A 24,384-nucleotide genomic window follows, 5' to 3' on the forward strand; every position below is an offset into this window, starting at 1 on the left:
TACATGGCAGCAAAGGCTGACTGAGTTATGGTTGTCAGCTGCTTTGTTCTGGTACTCCACTGCCATTAGTTCTTATAACTGAAGGGCTCCATAGATGATGCTCTCATCCCATTTCTTAGATTTTTATTTCCCCCCCACAAATTAAACAATAATAAAATGTTGTAAAAAAAAAAATTACCTGTGTTTGCTGAGGACCTATATCCATGTTTTTCAGGAGACTATTTAGGAAGGCTGTGACGCTCTCCCATGGATAAATGCTGTTGGACCCATCAAGGACTATGACAATGTCCAACTGGGTTTTACACTCTGCAACACCAATGGCCACATAAGAATTGATACAAACAAGGTTCAAATATATATTTGCAGTTCTATTAACTTTTGTGATTAGTAATAAACGCATATCCCTCTATAGTGGGGCTGCACTAACACGTTTGATGTGGACTGTCATACAACATCTTTTCCATTGCACTTTATGTGGTTTGGTATTCCCTTGATTAGCAAGGCACTTTCTTGTAAGCAGAAATTTAAGAATGGCATTAGATCACGTAACTGAAGTATTTACCAATGACCTCTGTCTTCTTTACTATCTACCCATTCCTCTTTCACTTTCCAAATGACCAGACCTTTAAGATTTTTATATTACTAAGTTTGATTTGTATTAGGTCTTAACAACATGCTGTCATTACTTAAAAAGAGTCTTTTGGCCTTAAGTAAAAAACATAAGCAACTATTTTTAGCAATTGTGTTTAGATGTCACATAGCCCTCTAATGATTGTTTATACTGAGATAAACTCTAAAATTAGCAAGAATTTAGGTTATATACTGACAATGAAAACATTTACTTAACTTGGTAATGCTGGTAGCTAAGGAAAGCAGTTCATACTTTTTGGTATGCCTCTGTGTATACATTCATCTTGTTTGGCACTTCGTATTTTCAGACACACAAGAGAATTCCTGTAGCATGCATACCTTGCACAGACGGTGCAATCGCCTCCACAGTTTCAAAAGTGGAGCTGACGTTGGAGCAAACTCCAGTTGTGTAATGTAAACGCCCACATTTATAAGCATAGAGTGGTCCACATGCCTTAAAAAGATGAAAAAGGTTGAAACTTTTGATGTGGTACCTAAGGAGAATACAGACTTCTTTTAAAATTGACAAAAAATCCTTTCTTACCAGAAAGCCGCCTTTTGGGTTAGTCACTAAGGTTGTTCCAAGAGTCATGTTTTCTTTTACTTCCATGACGTTAGGAACTGAAGTAGAAGCTATAAATAGATTGAAATGTTAAGTATTTGGGAATGTGAAAACAAAATGTTAAAGTATATATCAGCTAGCAGAGAGCTTCCAGCTTCTAAAATAAAACACAGACTGACACTGGTTCTATCAAATATTTTAGCACCCTTCATCCTCCTCCTTCAGTTGCAATGAACAAGGAAAAATTCTGAGACTGGCTTGTATCCCAGAAAATTTGTCTGGGTTGCTGTCTCAAATAGTTTCTTGAACTGGGAAAAAAGGTAAAAATAACAGTACAATGAAAGCAAGAGATTACTGTTCACACAGTTTTGTTAATTAGAAGACAAATATTCATTTTTTACTCTGTCCTGTTATAAATGAATTACAGCTTTTATGTTTGCTACTTTTTTGTTACATTATTGGTATTCAGGTTTTCAAGGAAAGAGATTTAAGAAAAAATATGGTGATAGGCGTATTTAGTGGAATTCATATTAACAGTCTCTTCTTGTCTACATTGAGTCTCTCTTGCCACAAGCAAAAGAAAAAAAAAAAGGATGAATGCTAAACACCTGATTAAGGTGCTTCAGCCTTGCTCTGACTACTTAAGTGCTTGTTAAAAGCATTAGGCTTTTAACTCTTATTGGCTTCCAAGAGTTTTGGAAAGGGTAGCCCACAAATCTACATTCCTCAGCCTTTCTGCCAGGACCGGTAACCACAGTCAATCAGTATCAGTCATAATAATGCTTTGATAACACAGCTAAATGCCTGTTCTAGGGTATCAGTGTGTTTTCCATAGAGCAATGAGAGACTTTAAAATAAAAGTATTTTTGATGTTACAAATACACATTTAGTTCTGGAGCCCTAAGTAAATTTTCCGTATAAAACCAATCCTAACACATATTTATTAACTAAAAATCTCTTTAAGATTTGACCTTTACTATTCCCCCGCATGACAGCTCTATTTTCTTTCATACCTGGTAAATTCAGTTTTATGCAGGGCGACTGGTTGTCCTTTCCTACAGGGCATTTGTATACATCTCCTGTTCTTTTCTCAGGCTGGCCAACTAATGGAGAACCAATAAGTACCCTGCAAATGAAATGTTATCTGAAATTTTCTTCTTTCAAAAAAGGTTTGAAAGTCAGCAAATAAAACTTACATACAGAACACAGATACAGCAAGTTCTGCACAAACAGTAGAGGACGGAGAGCAAGAAAAGTATTATGCTCTTTCAGATACAATAAAAAGAAGCTATTCTGTCTCCTCTGTAATAAACAACACCAAAAGGAAATATACCTATATACCAAATTACACAATAGAGTAACATTACAAAAAAATTCCACTGAAAAATACAAGCAGCATTGGTTGGTGGATGAAACGTATTATAAGTAGTACAGAAAGAGATACATTTTTTATTTACATCACCTTGATCTTTAATATATTTTAGAAGAAAAATTATTTTAAATGCTAAGGAGGGACCAAATGCACAAGAAGAGGGTCACAGGCACCAAGCAGAATTCAGTTTTAAATAATGTGAGCCAGCATTTTAAAATACATCATGTAAGGCTTTTTATCCTGAGCAGTTAAAAAAAAAAAAAGGGGAAAAAAAAATATGTTCAGAAAATCTCTATTCTGATACAATATTTTGTAAGCATAACAAATTAGCATTCAGTCCTAAATCCATTTTCAGCAGAAAATGCTGTTTAGAGAGAGACACTGTTTTTGTTCTCACATCCTCATCAGCAACACTAAATAGCCCAGCATCACCCAGCAAGTAACTGACTCCGTTAAGTGTGCAAGGAAGAACTCAAATTAAATTAGAATTCACTGCACACACTGAAAATAGAAATCCTGCCATTAAAAGTAACAGTTCAGTAAGATTTGCTCGTGGACACTTAGATGATTGTGAAGAGTTACTGAGAGAACTATTTCTACCTTTAATCATAAATTAATGAGTCTAGGCAGAAGATACTTGGATAGAATGACATAATAGGTAAGATGTAGCCTACAGATGAAAAGAGCTAGAAAGGAGATTTTAAATGCAGTACACCATTCAGCTTCTAAACAAATATACTGAAACAGCTCATCCAGTAATTTTTTTTTTTTATTAATAATTTCTAAAGCGAAATAAAATGGTCCAAGTACATACTGCATCTGACTGATCTTTCAAGCTACACTCTGTAATGCATTTTTAACACCAAAACTTAGAAGCATGCACCAGGACCTATTATGCATCCTTGACTTCTGTTTAACCACAAAGAAACTGAGTGTGCTTGACATTCCAGAAGAGGTCATCAGTACTTAGCAGGATAATGTCCACATGCTGTTCTTTACCCAGAAAAAAAGAAGATCCCCATGAACTGAGATAAGTGGTTTGAAAGACTACTCTGTCTATTTGCCAAAAGGATTTTTTGTTTTTATTTTTTTATTTTCGGGGACTCTTTTGAGGAACTACTTTAGTCAGGTTTACAAGACATCTGATGCTGAAAATCTGTCTGTGGTATCAAGGTAGTGTTATAGCTCTTGTCAAAGCACCACAAAGATTTATATATTTAAAATACCAATATGCAGATTTCCTGCTCTGTATGTTACGCTGAAGGAAACTTGGAAACTTGAAAATTTAGCAGAGGCTCTGGAGTTTTATTTCAGAGATGTTCAGACCTAGCATGCTCGTTTAAATTCCTGTCTTCCTTCAGCCACTGAAAGAGTACCCATTTCTGGCTCATAATATTTTTTGCACTTGAAAGGCTTCAGGGCAGTCTACAACAATATAGCTTACTCCACAAAATCCCAGCTCCTAGAATGGATACCATTTCCTGAAGGTCTAGGTTAGCTCAACAAAGGTCACTATTATCCTTTCATCACCCCCGTGCAGAAGTGTATTTAAACATCCTGCAACCTGGACAGTCGAGAACTAGCATTTGCAAAAGCAGGCTCTGCTATTTCATTTTAGTGATCATTCCCTGTGTCTAATAGAGAACAGAGTGCTGCAGTGGTGGACAGACTCTAAGAATCGAGCAGGTCTGGTGCTGCAGAGCAGTGTGACCTGGCTGCCAAGTGGCCACATGCCCTTTGTTCCAGACTGCTAGGAGTCATCTCTGAGGCTTATCATGAATGTCAAATTACTGGCGAAGCTCTTGGAAAACCAGAAAAATCAGCAAACAACAATACAGCCCTCAGGTTTCCCAAGCCTTTTATCATTCAATTGCTATTTCAGTCCTCCAGCCCTGAGATTCACCTGTGATGTTCATTCTTATCCATAAGCTGCTTATCAAAAGACTGAGAGGCAATGATATTAGTAAGCACATCAAAATGCAGTCTATAATTCAGCAGAAAAAGCAAGGAAATGGCAGGTTAAGAAGGTGGCTCCAAATCCCAAATGCAAATATATTGCCAACTGCAAGACACAATTAGACCTCCAAAAGAGAAGAGGGAGAACTGCATTACTAAATACTTAGAGAAATCTTCCCACCAGTCCCACCAAAAACTCAGTTCTGGCAACCACTGACAGAAAACTTTAGAAAAAACAGGTTAGGCAAAACAGGAGCAATTTCACTGGTGATATATTAATAGAAGGAAAAGATGAATCATGACTGTTGTGACTTTTTTTTTTTTTTTTTGTGAAACAGAAAAAAAGATGGTTCAGGCATACATAAAGCTTTCTTAGCTCCAGCACACAGGTAATTTACCCACTTTGTGAACTCATTTATTTCTTTGAGAAAATTATGTAGATATAGATTTGAATCTCTGTCTCCCAGTGTATGGAGATTTCTTTAGGACTGTTCATAGATTTAATAAATACAAATAAGCCTGACAGAAAACTGACCCTTAGTTATGGGGCATACTTAGAAAAAACAGTATAGAACCTGAGTCACTGAATATGTGTTAATTTGCAATTTAGACAAGAAAAGCAGCTTACCACTTTCCTTCCTCATTTTCATACTGTTGAACTGTGTACCCAAACATGTCTTCCAGAGGCCCACTGAAGGTCATTGAATTTTTCACATCAACATTGGAAGAGGCAACGAGATGAAGGAGAGCTGTATAAAAAAAACAAAAAACAATGACAAAAAAAAATCACAACATGTAACAATATGCATGAAAACCCAAACTTTTCAGAAATCAAAGTTCGGTTACGACTTACTGAGGGTTTAAGACAGGGATTGAAAGTGGTATTTTGAATATATTTACCACAGCTGGTAAAAGATTTAAAATGTACTTTCTCACACATACATATGCATCTATATTCACAGACAGATTTCTATAGCCAAAACTTAGATGTTAGTTTTAAAAGTCAAAATTACTGAATTACTGGTCAACATCACTACTTATACATTAAATAAGGCTTTTTATCTTTTCTTTATTCTTCATTTCAAGCAGTGATCTCTTCCATTCTTGTCCTGTTGAAGGACAACCACTGACTTCCATCTGCAGAGCTATTTAATACAGAACCAAAACTTTGATGAATTTGTAGAACATCAAGACTAGTTAAAAACAATTATATACATCTTTATTTTCATTTCAAAGAAGCATTTCATGATCATTTACTGACATTTAACAGTTACATAGAAGTATCCAAATCCATAATACTTGCTGCACGTCAAAGCATTCAAATGATGTCCAGTCAGTCACTAAAATACTTCTGTGTTATTCACCATTGAGATGATGACATTCTCATAGAAAGTTTGTCACTATAATTAAGCTCCCAAATGGTCAGTGCTAATCTGTCCCTCTCAGCATCACATTCCCTGCTTAATTGAGTAAAATCATCACAAAAAGACTATTTATCACAAAAAGACTATTTATCACTGAGTAGGTATTTCCGGTTTCACTGGACAGCAGAAAAAGGAAAAGTTTCTTTTGTGTTATTTCAGTTTTTCTTCCTCCAGTCAGAGTCAGGAAATAAAAAGAAGTGGACACATTAAAATCGTGTTTACTTTTACTCTTCAGAAAAGATTCATTACAAGCAATGAGAAAAAATTCATGGCTGATGGTCTGAGGGGAAAGCATTTGCCGGAAAAGTACGCATTCTTGTCTTAACTACTTGCATTCTCTGTCTTAACCACTGATATTTACTTTTAAATAATGCTGCCATGTCTCTTCATATGCAATAGAGGTTTTTCTCTTTTACTTTCTTTTTTCTTTGGAGTCATCAAAGAATAGTCAAAGTCAACAAAATTGCAAAATTTAAAAAATCAGTAAAATTATCATTGGCTCAAATCTTTTAACTTAATTTTCAGAGTAAACGTAACAGCTATTATTATTATTAATATTTTTATTAATATTTTTTATTATTTTTATGAATATCATACATATGGTATTCTGGCCATCATTTAAAATCCCAATTTACCTCTTAGTCAGTGAAACTGTTCTAATGAGATTATCTGCTAGAGTCTAAGTTGTTTAGCTAAAGAAGAAAGGTAGTTGCAAAATCCATCCATGTCAACTCACCTCTTCAAGACCTCTGGAAGTCTGTTCACTTTAGCCCCTGAATGAGATGGGCAGAACATCCTTCTAGAAGTCTTTTCCCTCTTGTTTACCACATAAAACATAATTTGATTTTAAAAGGCACAGATTCCAGTTCATCTCTTCAAATTTACTTTCTTCTAAGGCTATTGAAGGTTACATATGCAGTCTGTGTTCTGTATAACTTCATTACACATCACAGAACCATAGAATCATTAGGGTTGGAAAAGACCTCCAAGATCATCTGGTCCAACCATTCCCCTGCCACCAGTATCACCCACTAAACCGTGTCCCTAAGCACCATGTCCAACTTTTCCTTAAACACCCTTAGGGACAGTGACTCCACCACCTCCCTGCACAACCCGTTCCAATGCCTGACTGCTCCTTCTGAGAAGAAATGTCTCCTAATTTCCTGCCTAAACCTCCCCTGGTGCAACTTGAGGTCGTTCCCTTGTGTCCTATCACTAGTTATCTGCGAGAAGAGGCCAACCCCCAGCTCCCCACAACATTCTTTCAGGATGTTGTAGAGTGCAATAAGGTCAATAACAACCCCAGTTTCCTCAGCTGCTCCTCATACGACTTGTGTTCTAGACCCTTCACCAGCTTTGTAGCCCTGCCATGTCAATGATACCCTTTCACATCATTCCATTCTCTGCTGAAAGAGGAGTTTCTTCACAGTACAACATCGGCAACTATTGTGATTTTTACAGTGTGTTCATGGTACTAAATTGTCTTGAAAATTTCTGACTCTGTTACACAATACACTCAATCCCTATAGTTTTAAAGAGTACACTTCTGATCCTCATGGTTATAACAGGAAGTCTGAAAATCTTTGAAATGTTAAAACAAGAAAACTAGATGACAAATAGAAAATGCCAGCTATTTGCTACTACCCCCTAAAAGCCTTCTGATTCTGATTGAGGTCAATTCAGAACCAGCAATAATAATGGTTCTTAAAAGACAGAGCTAGAAGAATTCAAACAAGCTAGGACTGGTCAGAAATAAAAAGGAGGTGACTCTCCACATAGCAGGGAATAGAGATGGAGACTTCGTCAACAAAGGATATTTTGGATGGTAAATATCATATATTCAATGGATAACTGAGTAACCTAATGGAGGTAGTTAGCTACTGCAGGTTACAAACCATACAGAAACCACATCAAATTCAGGAATTCCCCTTAGCTGGAAATATTCTGAAGATGGAAGAATACACAGGAGGAATAACATATATGCTTTCTCATCTATCTTTTGTCTCTGGGTATCATCTTACATTTACTCCTGAAGACATGACGCTGGACCAAATACTTGATTTGATCAGTATAGTTATCCTTTTCCTCCCAACTTCCCATTCAATTTTAGCTTGAAATCAGATGCTTTGAAGTTTGATTTTTGTATGCAATTTGTGTGGCTTATTTTCATATGCAGATGTATTACACAACTTCCTGTGGCTTCTATGTGCATCATGAGCTAATAATTTTGAATAAAAGTAAGGGTTGTACTACGCAGTGGAAGATTAATTTATAAATACTTAATAAAGGTATCTTACTACATTTCCAACAGATTGCTTAAAATGAAATCTTACTTTTTCATTTAAAGATTTATTGAAATCTGCAGATGGTAAATGAAAAAGTGGAGTTTACAGTGACCCATGTTACACTATCAGCTAACAATAACTCCACTTTTATGACTTTCATGATTTTTTTTCATTTTTCAGTACAATGTTGTATACAAACCAGCGTTCACAATATTGAAAAAAAAAATGACTGTGACTGAAAATGATACTTTATATTAGTAATAATTTCTAGCTTGTATACTTCCAGATTTCCAATTTCTGTCTAAGTTGTAAGCATTCTCTTCAGGTTCTAGCAAACTGGTGTAGATAAAGTATAAAGACTACTGGCAGAAGTAGTGAAAAAAATAAAAGCTACAGAAAAGTTGGAGAGAATTCTTGAAGGGTATAGGGAATAGTTGGAAAAAATTTCTTTTGAGGCATGTAGTACTTGACTATATACTTAATCACAGTTATTGTAGGTAAATTAAACTAAGATTTTGAACCATTCCATGCCGTGTTAACAGAATGACTAAAAAGACTGATCAAAGTACTGATCAGAAATACAGAATATAAAAGTTTACCAGAGGATAATACTGAAGTTCCAGCTTTTAGGTTCTCATTTTATAACAAATGAACCACTGCAGAAAACTGGGATAATGACCCTCTCACTGCTGACTTGAACGGAGTAAGAAAACTAGCTGGTGCACATAGCATTTGTAGCTGGGCACAGTTTGTACCTGCGCATGAGAAGTTAACACTCAGTCACCAAGACAGCAAGACAAATATTATTGTAATAGATAATTGCAAGCCTAGAGTAGTAGCTCATACTTGTACGGTAGCCACTAATATATTTTTTTTCCCTTCTGTTTTATTTAACTGGAGTTTTTAACCAAACTTTCATGTCATCTGCCTGGTTATTCTGGTAAACTATGCAAAAAATGCTTAAAATATATTTCCCCAGGACTTGTCTGCGTGCCTATTGCCTGGTCACTCTAATCTTTGCAAACAGAGAACTGCACAGAGCCCCCATGTTTTCCAAGTATGTCAACATAACCAGAGCTGCAGCACGTCTAACTAGCACCTGGCTCTTGACTGATGAAAAAAAGATAAATCACCTGCAATAGATGACATTATGGAGAATGACTTAACCAAGAGAAGAGAGTACATTCAGTTAGGATATTTTGTCTGTGTATGGTCTGTAGCAAATAACAATTGCATCCTCTATAAACAGTGGCTATTCTTGGAAAGGACAAATTCGCGTGTTACATTTAACATTACACGTTGGCTGCATGCTAATTTTCCCCACCAGCATGCGGTCAGAGACACTTAGTCAAACACTTCCTGCTGTAGCATTTCAGAAGTCTTTATTAGTTCTTTTGTATTTTGCAAGAAGACAAAGAAACAAAGCAGGTCTAAGTGCAGTTAGGAAAGAAAAAGTAGAAATATATTGCAAAAGTACGCACAACTGGAAAATACTGGGAAAGTCTGAAGAAAGAATGTTTTTAGGAGAAGAATTCCAGACTGCATCCATCCTGGATAATTAAAGAAATTTAAGATTAAAATAAAATTAAAATGTTGTATTGTCTTCTCATATTCAGGGACCTCTTGCAAAGAAAACGACAATGACAAAGTGCTTTATTGTCTTGCAGTGATACTGTAATGGTATTTTAAAGATCTGCAAACAACATAGGAGTGCAATACAGAACACACCGAAAGCTAAGTGACATTAGGAATGATGTCCTAGCTTATAAAGCAGTATCTAACAGCTCTGTTAGAGTATTTTATACCCATGTTGCAAAAATCCTATCTCTATTGTACTTTAATAAAACAGGTGAAGAAAGAAGCTTATGTGGAAGTATCCAGGATGTTGGTTACTCACTGAGAGGAGCAGGACTGGGAGTACTGGCTTTACCTCCCACGACACCTGAATATGAACACAGCAGCATATGGTATCATGCTTTGCAATTAGAAAAACCTTTCACCTGAGGAAATTGATATCACCAAGTGCTGACACGGTCAAGTTTGTGCTACTGCTCTCAGCCAGCTGGAATCCATCTGTCGAATCTGTGTGTGATTCTGTGTGAAAGAAAACTGGATCTTTTAGCTGCATCACCACAACAGGACTCAGATTCAGGGCTGGTCTGCATCTGGCTAGTAGAAAGGGAACATTAAACATGTATCTGCTTGCAAAGATACCTATAAAATACTATTTGTAAAATGGCTCAGGCATACAGAAGTAGATTCTTTGCTGGTAATTTAAAGGGGAGAATCTTCACATTTTATTTTTACCTCACTTGTGATAATGTCACTGCAGCATTATACACATCTTATGAAAAAGACATTTAGTCACAGACATTTCAAGTGAAAGAAAATATGGCTGCATGGTACAATTGCCATCTGTGAGCTTGGAGGCTACAGTGCTTTGGCCTTAATGTGGAAGGCCACAGAGGCCTTCATAGGAGTTTGTGCTGCATTCATTTCTGGCTGGCTAACTACCACTGTATTTCAAATAAAGCTGAATATTAAAAAAAAAAAAAAAAAAAAAAAAGGAGGAGGAAAAAGGATTAACTTTTGGAACTTTTTCAGTAGAGCTTAAATCAAGCCTTTCATTTTTCAGGGCTACAAAAGAACCTTTGTATAATTTTGCCTCCAGCTTTTTTTCTTTAATCTTTAACCTTTGAAAAGCAAAAGACTGATTTTCTGGAATAAGCCCATATAATTAAAAAAAGACTTATCATAAATATCCAAAAAAGTAAAAGGAATGTGTATTTGAAAGTGGTTCCAGATTCAGTAGCCACATGCTTTTCAAAGCCAATTAAATGCTTTGTACAACTCCATAAATAAAGCTTCCTTTGCCAGTTTTTGTACTGAATAATTTGTACTGGAAAACAGCTTTATAATGCAGTGTCAAGCCTGAAAATATACTGAATCAAGGCTTTGTAATGTGATCCCAAATGAGTAACACAATGCAACATGCAAAACTCCTGTAAATGTAATAGCAGAGACCAAGAATACGTCCCCTACTCAGCAGTTGTCAGAATAAAACCATATTGTTCAAAGTTTGCAACCTTTGAAATTATGCCTCTCATTAGAATGATTCTTAGCACTTTGCAGTTTCTCATAGAAGGGAGAAAAAGACTTAGAAATATTCAATCACATACAAAAAAAAACATCGTGAGGTCAGCCACTAGACTTGTACAGATGTACACAAGCTTAGAAAATTTAGCAGTTAGATGAAAGCCAAACAATTCCTAGAGAATGGTTGAGTTCGGCTCCAATGATCTCCATCCTATCTTTTGGGTATAGTTCTTCTATCAATACTTAACTACGTTCAAGTCCTACAGCCTTTGTGTTCCCCTCTAGCCCCATTCTCCTTTCTTATCAAAGACCATTTCCTCCAGAACACCCCACTATAACTTTTGCTTCCTAATATCTAACTTGATATACCAACCCTAAGGACCTTCTATCTCTGGACCCCTTTTAGGTAGAAGGTATTTATAGTCATTTGTTATTAAATCATATTTCACACAAATGCATGGTTAAAATGATCATGTATATTACTTTCCAGAATGAAGACCAGAAGCTTAAAATGGAGCAATTTTGGGCAAAAAAAGTAACTGAACAAATGAGAATTTGTTAACCTAAAGAAAAACGCGTTCTTCACAACACTCTCTAAAACTGCTCACAGACCTGTAAGTTTTCTTCCACAAAAAAAAATTCTCCAGTTTGATGAGAAGAGTTGAATGTGTTTCAATCGCTTTTCTGTGAGCTTTCTAACTGCTCAGTTATGCTGGATCTCAGTTTTGCCAGCTGTTGTCCTGCTGCTGTAAGCTTTCCTCTGTGTAGCCTTGTCTCAACTAGCATTGCAAGTCAAGTACAGCTATTGTTGGGGGAAACACATGCCAAAATCCTTAGCAAACCCCAAACCCTAAGTGTTTTTTATCTGACTTCACACAGTTAACTGGTCTGCTTTTCCTATGCCAAAATGCATACTTTAAGTATTTCCAGTTAATGTTGTTTGTATTGTGCTACATGAAAAGCCCAAGTAGATTCAATAAGAATCATATATTTTCTTTTATACAAGTATGAAGCTGCTTGACTATCCAAAGCCTCATTACCGTTATCATACTAAATAATTTCTAAATATGTCTAAGTATTCTTTTCAGGTTTCTTAAGACTTTAACTTCCCTAACACTTGCTTCGTGTGTGTGGGGGAGCAAACCCCAATCTTGTTCCACTCAAACAAGGAGCTCCCGTACCTTTTCCAGCTTATGTAATCACAAAGATCACTTTATATCAAGCAATAGCTTCTTCAACATTATGCTTATGATTAAATCCAAAGACGTAGCTGGAACATGCAATAGGTAGCCCAACTGCTTAAAAAAATAGTGTGATCATCATTACATATGACAACTCCAGTATGGTTAATAATCAGTTTTTATGCATCTTTGAATCAGAGAAGTACTGTACAATATCAGAGTTGAAGCTCATGTAGGAGCTCACAGAATCATAGAATCGCTCGGGTTGGAAGGGACCTTGGACTACAGAAATGTATCAGAAATTTCAAGAAAGAGATGATAGTGTGATGCGTGTTCAACAGTAAGCATCATGCCTATTCTCTACTCAAAGGAGGTTTATTTTGATGAATTATCTGCAAAACATTCTACACCTTTCATAATCTCAGTGTATTAGAGCACAATCAAGAAAGCAGAAAGCACGAAGTACTAGTTGCTAGCCAAACATGTGAGTTGGAATAAATTACTACCTGTCGGTGTTCAAATGTGAATGTCAAATGCTGTTATATCTGAGTTTCTTTTGAATCCATGCTTTGTAACCATACTTTCTCTTTCCAACTAACAAAATATCTTTAAGAATGAAACGAAAATACCATGTCAAAAAATACTTGAGAAAACTAGCAAACACTGCAATCAAGTTAATGTACTTTTGAAGGTGGATGTATTGCCACTAGGGTGCTTTTTATACATTAAAAATACTGTTCTCTTTTAAAAGAACATGAACCACTGCACACACACAAAAAAATACTCTGTCAGCATATGTCACGAAACTTAAAATTGAACATCTATAAAATTGGCCAGTAGGTACAGAAATGATCACAATTCTTTTTGAACAGTCTGGAAAATGTGATAATCACATAAATGATGGGGAAAAAAAAAAAAGCCCAGTTGAAAACTCTTGTTATTATCTCTCCACCAGGACGAAATATAGTTTTGTTTTTGTCTTCCTGGTCTGTTATCATTATTCATGATTTTTTTCCCCAATTGTTTTCAAAGACTGTCAGGTAAATTTTCTCAAAAGTCAGCAGACTTAAGGCTAATACCAGAATGGAAATGCTTCAGTGGCACTAGCAGCTTTCGGAAAAGCAACAACTTTCATTTTTTCCATTTCTTTACTACACAATGGCTACAAACTCCTTTCTTTCATCACCTTATGCTAAGCATAATCATTGGCTGTCAGCTGAATCACTCAAGGCTTCAGGAAGAGAAGAAATCCTCCAAAAGAAAATGCAAATATCTTGATGTCATCGTCTCACACACAGCTAACCAAAGTACTATGGAACTTAAATTCAAACCAGTTTCTATACAGTGCAGCAAAAACACACAATGTACACGCTAAAATTGATTAGCTCATATTTGATATCTATAAAATTTATCAATATCAATTCAGCTGTGATCCAAGAAACTGTAATAACTGCAGTGAAATGGAAAAGATGGAAGCTCACAAATCTCTTTTCCTTCAGTGCAATATACCTCCGTTAAGCAGTAATTTTGGAGAAAAACAAAAACAAACAAACCAAATAAAGTTATGCAGAGCTTGAACAAGGAAAAATTCCAGAGCCTAGCAGGGATGTACATACTTTGGAGTTAAATTTCAGATGTGTATACTAAAAGAAAACAACAACTTGCAAACTATAGTTGAGTTGTCCAAAGAACTCCTTTCCCAATATTTCTGATAATACAGCATCTATGATAATTTTGATTAGAATACACTACAACATTAGTTTTCTTCATCTAAGCCATCTTCTAGTAGAGTAAGAGGGAACCACTATGTTGCTCCAATTTTTTATTTCATGACTGCATGAAAAAAGAATTCCATGTTTCCCTCTTTAAAATATTTACTTCCTAACTTTAACATTTGAATCATGGATTTGAAAACTCCAGAACCTAAGAAGTCTTTCTTAGCACCTTCCTTAACATTATTTTATTCTTAGTCCTCCTTTATTTTTCAAACTTCTTGTATCAAGTTCAGCTCACAATGAGTTGCAGCAAAATGTAAAACAAATGAATTTTTATGAAACTGAACTCCATTTAAAATGCGCAGGGAGAATCTATGACAGCCTAATACAGATAGCACTTTTACAAAGTAAAGTATCCTAGTAAAGTTTAAGCTCTATTCTTTTTTTTATTTTTTGTGTGTATGTGTGTGTGTGTGTAGTTAAATAGTCATACATGCAGTTTTCTGAGAGCAGAACAGGACAGTAGAGGATGAAACCTGCTGTTACTAAAAACTCATCTTGGAAGGTTTAAAAATGCTGGACACTGAGATTAGAGTGATAAACATGAATCATTATCCAAATAGCTTTTTATTGCTTTTAATCTATTAATTCTTTGTAAAGAATCAACTATATCGCCAATAATATTGTTCAAGATGTCGTTTTTTACTTTTTTTTCCCCATAACTACAAAACATAACTACAGTGGAAATATAGTTGCTTAGACATTGCTAGAGGCAGTAATGGGAAATAAAGTCCCATATTTGTTGAAATGCTGGAATGACCCCAGATGCCAGCACCATCACAACATGAAGCACCTCTCCATCCCCAACTGTGCAGCAGCCAACAGGGGATGCCTGCTTTGTCCTGTGGGAGCACAGCACAGCAGGTGCTGCCTGTTTAAACAGAGTGGCACAGCCTGCTTACAAGCAGTATCTTGAGCTTGTCTCAAGCACAGACTGGCATGAGTAATCATGGTATCAGTTCTCTATCAAGACATATGGAGCATTTCTGGTTCAAAACTCATTACTGCTCAGTGGTGAAAGCGAAGATACACCACAGCAGTCTATTTCCTTACCCTACCTACAAGTTGTTGCCTTGCACTGTACAGTTTAAAGAATATGGGTTGATGATACAATAATTTTTTAACTGAGAAATCCAAGCAGACAAGAACGTGGGACCACAGTGGTCATTACATTCAATCTTCCTTAAAACAAACCATAACTTACTGCCTAATGTACAAATGACCACAAAAACCACCACCACATGCAGGCCACAAAAGACACTGCAGACAAGAGAAGCAGTAATTTGTTCTAATCTCAGCTTTCATAATTGCATGGAAACTACCACAAGAACAACTGGCATTACACTGGCCAATTCAGAAACTACTGCTATGCGTATTTCCTCACCTTGCTGAAGCAGCTTTACTCATCTTATGGTCTAGGACAATCATAAGGACTTTCATGTGCTTGCTGTTTTATATGTTAGTAGCTAATCTCCAGTTTATCTGGAAGGTGAACATAATTTACCGGCAACAGATAAAACCCAGCCTTCCGTAAATAGATTAATGTACCAGTAACTCAGGAAGTGGCAAACAACGTTCACCAGAGAGTAGCAGAAAACTCAATGAAGCCAAAAAGCCAAATTTGCACCTGTGTATGTCTGCTGAAATGAAAGTAAAAGATACCTCTAATGTAGGTTAGAAGCTTGCTCCCCAGAATGATCATGTGTGACATCTTTTAAGTGGTATATACCGCAGATCTGTGACTCCACCCTTGTCATTTCAGAGTGCAGTCTGGGAAATAAACTAATTTTAAAAATTGCAGTAACAGTTTATGGGGAACATGTATTTTTTGTTACACTTTTATAGTAAAGATACTTTGTTTTTCATTTACAAGGTTAATAAATTATCCAAAAGAGAGTACGAATTATCAATATTGAATAGCAATATGCTGAAAACTCAATACATAATAATTATATGCATTGTCAACCATTTCTACTAATTTTTAAAGACTACGACACTCTAGTAGCAGGAAGAGCAAGACCACCCCCTTTTCTGTACTGTTGGTGTAGGGATTTTATTGGCAAGGCAGCTGAAAGCACTACAGAATTAATCCCAGGTCTTTTTACTGCAAATGTTCTCTTTTACTCGTCAAGAAACAATTCAGGGAAATTTGGAACTAGCCATTCAGAGATTATAAGAGGAAGGTTTGTTCCTCCCCTCTTCCCCCCTCCAAAATAAACCTGGACTCTAGAGGGAGAAAAACATCCTGTTTTTTAGATGTAGTTTAAGATAGAGCTTTCTACATGACTTACTGGTGCTAATAACTTACATTTCTCACCCACAACACATGAAGTACACCCATGATTTTAAGATAGCTGTCCAGACCAAGCTGGTTCAGGAACAGTATTCAGGCATTAAAAGGAGCTGCACAGAGAACCCGTTATTCCTTTGAAACATCGACATCAACTTCACACAAGTACCCTACAGAGTTTATCAGTGAGGAAATTTTATTTTGTCTTGTGGATGTCACTTGTCCAGGGTAAATAGAAGTTTGCAAAGCTAAAGTCAGATATCTAAGACTGACTCAGTCTTCTAAAGTCAACGTGAGCTACAAGTGTTGGAAAAGGACCTCCTAAAAAGGCAAAAAGAACCTCATGACACCATCTTCTGTCCCATAGTACTCCTAGAACTTCTGCAAAAACTTGTCACCCTATCACAGATTTAGCATCAGCTTTACGTAAGTAGCATCTTAACTAGAGTTTCAGCAGCAGCAGGAGTGATGATGTTCAGCTTTTCCCTGAAGCCCAGCTAAGAGGCTGCGACAACAATGCTGATGCTGTGCACCTTATTATTATTACTGTTATTCTATGGCCTATAGCTCTTTGGATACTGCTGCTGCATTTGTCTAAGGCCAACATTTCTAACCTGTGCAGAGATAAACAGGGGATCAGCTCAAAGCAGCTCACTTCAGAGTCTTTGGAGGAAAAGTGCTTTCTAAAGGAAACACATTTAATGATCAATGAAGTGAGATCGATGCCTGTTCATAAACAAAAAGCTGTTTTTTTTTTTAAATAAATCAGTAGAGCTCTTGGAAGACACCAGACTGACAGAGATTGAGAGGCAATTACTCAATAAACCCAGGTACCTAATGCAAGCATCTTCACATTTGTCAGCTCAGCCATAGTTTGAGAAAGAGTTCCTGCCTGCTCACTCAATCCTAACATGAGGCATGTATTGCGGTACAAACTGGTAGATGTGGCACAAATATACGTGCTAAGCTTTGGACTCATAAACATGGCAACTCCATTCTCCACTAAAACAACAGCAGCAGGCACTCTGCTTCTGTTCAGAGCACAGGGTACAGGATTGCTGAATCAATTCCTATCTGCTGCTGGCAGCTACATCATCTCTTTCAGGGTAAACAAATTCCATGTCAAAGAGACCTTTTGCTCTGATTATTCTGACTGGAAGGCAATTCCAACTTCTTATTTTCTAGTAGTAGGAATTTTCTCCTCTCTGGCATATATTTATTTCTTGCCAGTTCTTATGTCAAAGTAAGAGTTTTTAAGATAGAGAACAAAGCAGTTTAAAAAGTGTTCTAGAAATAAAACTGAAAGCATTCAATTCCAAAATACTGCTGTCTAAAGCTCTAAACATTTTTCACTGACAATTCCAATACTGCTCTCCTTGAAAAGAAAGACTATATAAAACTTTACAAGCTTTTTGGCTAGAAGAACAAGTCTTCAAAGTTAGGAAAGGTTAGATTTACTGTTGTCAGCAATAACACTAATTTGGTTCTTTCTGAACACTTAATACGATTTTTGTGTCATAACAGAAGTAGCATGTGATCGTGCAAGTAGACTTGCATAAAACATATACAGACAGCTTGCAATTGCTTAAGCTATTAAACTTCTTTACCAAGGGGTTTGTATGCTTGACTTGTCAACTGTCTGTCTACCAATAGATTTTTAATAACTGATTCCTGACACTTAGATAAAGCATAAAATCTTGCCATTTGGCTGACTTGACTTACTATAAAAATGGTTAATAAAAATGCTTTAGCTGAAACTTAAACTTTTTTTTTTTTAATTTTTCAGCTTGATTTTTTATGGCTTTCTCTTATTTTGTCTAAATTCATCCTCAAAAACTCTCAAGGGTTTATTTTAATCATCTTCTGTTGATTTTTTTTTTATTAGAAATTGACTAGAAAGCACACAAAGTGCTTTTGTCACAAAGCAAGACATGCTACTTTTGTAAAAATAGACAAAAAAAGGCTATGTTCATAGGAGGGAATGAAAAGAAAACCATCTTTCACAATTCTCAGATATATCAATGACTCCATGTGTGACTTTTCTGTAGCCAGCCCAACAGAAATTTTAGTGACCACGCAGTGACAGGATTAGCAAATTCTCTTGAGCTCTCAATATCGTAATTTCTAGTCCCAGGCTCAAGGCTTCTCTCCCTTGGATAAAAACTTAATCACATTAGCTGGCATTGTAAAGAAGAATAAAATAGTCCAGTTGGAAATGACTACCGATATTCCAAACATCCACTGCTGTTCTTTTCAGGGAAGAAGTCTCAAGCCCAACACAGCATCTCATGTTTTCTGTCAAAATGTAACTTTTCATCCTTCCTCACTGCTCCGGAACTTGGAAACACTCGCTCGTTAAGCAGCTGCTCCTTTTCTGCCTCTTAACACCATTTTCCTGAGGTACCAGCTTGGAGTGAGAACAGTTGCTGCCCCACGTTTGGCCATTCTGGCAGACAGCTGATATTCTCCCAGCAATATATTAAACAAACCAAAACCAGAAAAAAGTCTATTTAAGCTCCTCTTACCTAACCTATAGCAGTACACCAATTTCCACTTGGGAGAGGAATAAATTACATGGAATAAAATAGTTATCTTTACCAAAGGGAGTGGAAGTGGTCTTAAGACAACTTTACAAAAAAGATAAATAATTAACAATGTAATTAATAAATTTCTCTTACACCTAAACCAAAATGATTATACCAGTGTTAAACACTTTAAGTCACCAGTCTGAACGCTGCAGGTCAAAGGAAAAGGCACTTCTCTTCAGTAGAACCTGCTGCAGGTTTCAGAACTTCAGAAGCCTTTGAATGAAATGCTCATGAGCATTTGATAATCAACCATCAGATATCCTAAATGTAGCATATGCTACCAGTCTCCTCCAACTGTAAGGAAATGTTGAGGTCTGAAGATAAAGATCAAGCCTGCGTTCTAAAGTCATTGCTTCAGCTACCAAATGCAACTACAAGATAACAGTTGTTAGCTTTTTTTTTTTTTAACCATGAAGAAACTACATTCATTGAGGATACCACATTTTTGCACACACGCACACAGCTACCTACTTTCACGTATCTTTGATGTTTCATTTCCTTCTTTTGAAGTGCTTTCAGTAACAAACCGTAGGACAACTGCTTTTAGCTAAGCATACGTATTGAAGCTGGATGGGGAATTATCAGCTTGTCTTCAGAAGTGAGATTTGCTTGACTGCCATCAGATCCAAAATCTTTTTGAAACACTGGACCCTCTTCAGGACTATTTTCTGAAACATGAAGACTGTGGTTGCAGTGTGTTATACAGGCACAGACCCAGCTTTAAATCACTTTCCTATCCCACTCAGATAAGAAACCTAAAAATTGTCTCCTATTGCCAAGAGGTTTTGCACCTGGGTCAGTGAGGAATACTTATGCAACGTGGAATAGTACTTTCCAAAGATACTTATAGAAAAGGAAGCACCTTTAGCCTAGTACTAACAATACATTCGAAAAGGGTCTTAAGCTTCATGCATTCAGTCCTCTTTGACTCCTTAACCACAAGACTTTCTTCATTATTCTAGGGGTGGCTTTGATTATAAATTCCATTTTAGACCAGAGATAATACAGAGATTGACCCTGGTATGTACATTCCTAAAAAGGATGACTAGTTTCAACCAATCAACATTGTCTAATGGAACAGCTATTTTGCCAGAGGATCATAGCTTGACATTCAGTAATTATTAGAACAGTATGACAGTAATTACATGAGCTGTGAACATAGCATTTCCCAAACACAGGGCAATAAATTAGAGATTGATACAGCAAAATCTATCAAAAGCTGGCAGTGTTTGAAAGCTGCTTCTGCATGTTGCATTTCCCAGAAGGCACTGACTTGGAAGCAAGTACTTCTCCAGTGTCAGCCCCGCTGTTTCTTGTATAACCCCCAAGTAGGACAAGAGGAAGAATTATTTTCAGAAAACGGAACAACTGTGGTTTCAGAGATCTTTTCCTCACACTCCATTTTAGACTATGACATGTTAGGACAATGTTTTTGACAGAAAAGCTATACTGCATTTCTAATACACTCAAGTTCAGAAGCTTACAGAGAATATGCACTACAGTTTAGTTGTTACACTTCAGACACTTTTTCGTGTTCTGTATCATGCAGTTATCCTCAAATCAAAGTCAATGCCCTACATGAGTCAAGCATAAAAATATGTGGCAGGACTGAGCATCGAGCTTATTAAGCAATTCTTTGGGCAACTGTCACAAGAAGCTACACAGCCAATGTTTATTCTTTCCAGGGCTGAAAAAGTCCAGGCTTGACCCATGTCAGGGACTGAATTAAGAACTGTCACAAAAACCACAAGACCCAAAAGGTTAGGCATTTCCTTAGGTCTAAAGTAGCAGTATAATAAATTTGCAAAATATTTTCCTACACAAAACCTGAACACAGCAGTCTCTAAATACAGGTTGTGGCCATTACAATAGAACCAAACACACTTCAAAATCAACTACTGCAACTACTCTGTTTCTATTTATTTATACCATCTGCAAAATCAAATCAAATAGAAAAATTGTAAGACCCAACAACATTGAAAGTTATAATTCAGTCACATTATAACAACTTGTAGGCATTTAACAGGAACTGAGAAGGGAGAGAACACCACCCTGAGCTATGTGATTCCCCACATTAGCACAGTTTGTGAAAGAAGAAACTGTCATCAGCCTCAGCCACCTAAGTTACACACCTAGCTCTGCATTTTGAAAGCTTTCTTCCAAATACACATTATAGCTGTATCTTAAAACAAAAGAAAAAGGAAATCAAGTCTGAAGTTTTGCCATATTTAAAAAGTAGGTTTCTGAAGTTAATTCTTCACTTTTTTTTCCACATTACTAATATACCTTGAAGGAATTCCGAGTTACAAACGATTCCTAATTGCTGAGCATCTAATTGCAGTTTCACATTTTGAAAACTGCTTTCATAGATCATCTGTAGAAGAAATAAAGAGTATGCACTGCACAAATGCGGCTTCAGACAAAACACTACAAATCTTTTTAGAACTTGTTTCTCCTGTACAACTAGACATCCATTCCATTTATAAACAGGTTTCTTTTCTTTAACAGGTAAGAAAATCCCAAAATAAAGTGAACAGTATGACTAAAAAATAAATTTAAAAAAACATGCACACGATTCCATCTTTTATTCCCGCCTTGCCTTTACAAAACTGACATTTTCTGGACAGATGATCCAGCTTCCAGAAAGAAATTAGAGAAGCTCAGACACTAAATAAGTCAGAGAAAGCAGCTACAATATACTTTCACAGAAAAAGACAAACCAATGTCAGCAGCTGAGAAGTTAAACTAAGACATTTTCAACAGGTAAGTAAGAGATTTTATGTTCAGGGCTCCCTAACCTTTGCAAAAACAGTAGCAAATGATGAAAATTACCGAAGACTACACACAACATCTTTAAAAACATCACACACGTTACATCACAAATTCAGCTGAAGAGCTACAGGACTGTTATACTGGTCACAAGATCATTTATTACCAATATTTAGCTCAAACACTGTGTGTACAATGGTGAAAACAGAAAGAAGAAAGGAAATAAAGACTTCCCTGGGTTAAATACTTCTAAATGGCATACAATTTCAGTGAAGATTTGCCTTTTATTATTTTACTTTTTAACTAGTGGGATTATTTTGGTCTCTTAATGGTAGCAAGCTTTATCCTATAACCTCCTCCCTCCCCCAAGCCTGACATAATAACTGGACGTTAATGCCAAAGTGGACATAACAAACAAACTATGGTCTACTCCAGAGTATGAGTTTGCAAGAGATGCTCTATGACCTAAATCAATGAATTTATTTGAATCTTTTAAGCTAACTACACTGCAGGGATCAGGCTCAAGCCAATTTCATGATACTTTTAAAAGCTTTCTTCCCACCAAACACAGTAACTATTAAAAAGTCCTACACCGTATAATCATTTATTTTGAAAACAGAAAAACTGGAAGATAAACCATGCTACTAATTCACAGAATTATGTCAGAATATAATCAAAATAAAACAGATACTGTTTGAAATTACTAAATCCTTTATGGTATAAGAGAAAAAATTACATATTGTTGACTGGTTTTATTTCATGTTTATTTTCATTTTTTATTTCTAGTTCAAAACGAAATACATGAAAATTATTTTCCCATAGCTTTAACACTTACTCATCTGAACTGCAGGTAACATGTATCTCCTGTGTATGTGTTATCTATACCCAGAATTTAAGGTGTTTGTTAAAGAAATATCTTTTGCTGATACCAACTTTTCAGCTACTCACAATTCTTTTGATTTTAAAAGCCACTTACATTCCTGGAACTTTGCCAGGTCAAGCATCTGCACTACTGAATATAGCCTGCTTTCAAAACTAAGCCCTTAAGCTGTTTCCTGAAACAGGATGCATTTGTCTACAGAACGCATGTATATTTATTTTACTATAAAATGCTTCCCAAAAAAATAAAAAATCCCACCCTTCCATATTTGGGCAACTAGCTGTATATTTCTCTCAGGGGCTTAATGCAATGACAGCAGTAGCAAAAAAAAAAAAAAAAGAAAAACATTCATAATTTGTAAAGTCTGTGTAGAATTCTAATTGTAAATAATTCAAAGAATCACCGTGAATATAGTTTCTTACCAGATGCTTGCTGGTACATCTTAAAAAACAAGTAAGTAGCAAAACAGTTGCCCCTTTTTGTCATTGATACACTACCATAGTGCAGGCACAAATACGTAATTGTCATTGTAACCTTTTTACAGTACACAGCAAAAACTCTTCACCATTTTTAAATGGAATAACTGGATCCAATTGGGTCCAAAAAATAGCAAACTACTTCACAGTCTAGGAACAGTGTGGTTTGTCATTTAAAGTTCATTGAGAATTAAACTTAAAATTTCCTGGTGTACTACTAATCTGACGGTAAGTAGCATTACTGTACAATAGCAACAAATTCGCAGTAATTTAAGCAGGGAAATAATATAAAAGATTATCTTAAAAAGAGAAGTTATTGGCTTTATTTAGAAATAAGCGTCTATAAAACAATATAAAAATTTATTGAAGGCTACGTTCTTCTACATGCCATATGTATTCTTTACATTTAACTTTGTATGTAGCAAGAATGTGGGTGCTTTAAAGCTGGTAGTGTATAAAATCAAAATAGGCAGATTTTTTTAAAGAAAAAAAAGCTTTTTATTTAGAAAGTCCTACCTAACGAAAGAGCCTACCTGACCATTTGAGGATGTGTGGCACTCAACATCATTCAAGACAAAACCATAAAGCTCAAATAACATAGCTGATCTATATAAACTGACTGTAAACAACGCTCTTATTGGGCTTCTCTTTGAGAGAAAAATCACAGTATTATTCAAGTACAGCTTTAATGTGAGTGCTGTTCATGCATTCTTTAGAATACCTGTTCTGTGGGGAAGACAGAAGAAAGAGGGCTTTTAACTCAAAATGACTTCCCCATCAATGAGTTTAGGCTGATGTTTCAGTTGATACAACATAGCAATAAATAATATCAAATTCACAGAGCTGGCGCACATCAGCATTAAGAGCGCACCATTAAATGTTTTTGGTAAAATTATCTGATGCAAACTGTTTTAAGTTTTACTCTCCAGTTGTTACTGCAGTGTAAAAATCAAAAACATCAACCCACAGAACATCAGTGTTTTTCCTAAATGTTTTTTTGCCAGTCTCTCCTGTTCCATTCTCCTGCCACATTTTAACAAGGAATGCTTGTTTACACCCACAACCTGCACCATCACACGTTAGCTTAAACTGAACAAACA

The 24,384-nt window shown here is 36.0% G+C and overlaps 1 protein-coding gene across 2 annotated transcripts in view; it reads right to left on the minus strand.

Annotated features, from left to right (window-relative positions):
* ITGA1 (integrin subunit alpha 1) overlaps nucleotides 1-24,384 on the minus strand; it is an 80,071-nt gene that overhangs the window by 45,990 nt on the left and 9,697 nt on the right. For both annotated transcript variants that reach the window (XM_083817662.1, XM_083817661.1), the window contains exons 2-6: nucleotides 5,149-5,269; nucleotides 2,206-2,318; nucleotides 1,175-1,263; nucleotides 970-1,084; nucleotides 179-306 (exon numbers count right to left, since the gene is read on the minus strand). In XM_083817662.1, the coding sequence (XP_083673788.1) occupies nucleotides 179-306; nucleotides 970-1,084; nucleotides 1,175-1,263; nucleotides 2,206-2,318; nucleotides 5,149-5,222 (519 nt within the window). In that variant the 5' untranslated portion in view covers nucleotides 5,223-5,269. The remainder of the gene's footprint in view (nucleotides 1-178; nucleotides 307-969; nucleotides 1,085-1,174; nucleotides 1,264-2,205; nucleotides 2,319-5,148; nucleotides 5,270-24,384) is intronic.

Source organism: Anser anser (assembly GCF_964211835.1).
Source record: "Anser anser genome assembly, chromosome: Z".
NCBI lineage: Eukaryota > Metazoa > Chordata > Aves > Anseriformes > Anatidae > Anser > Anser anser.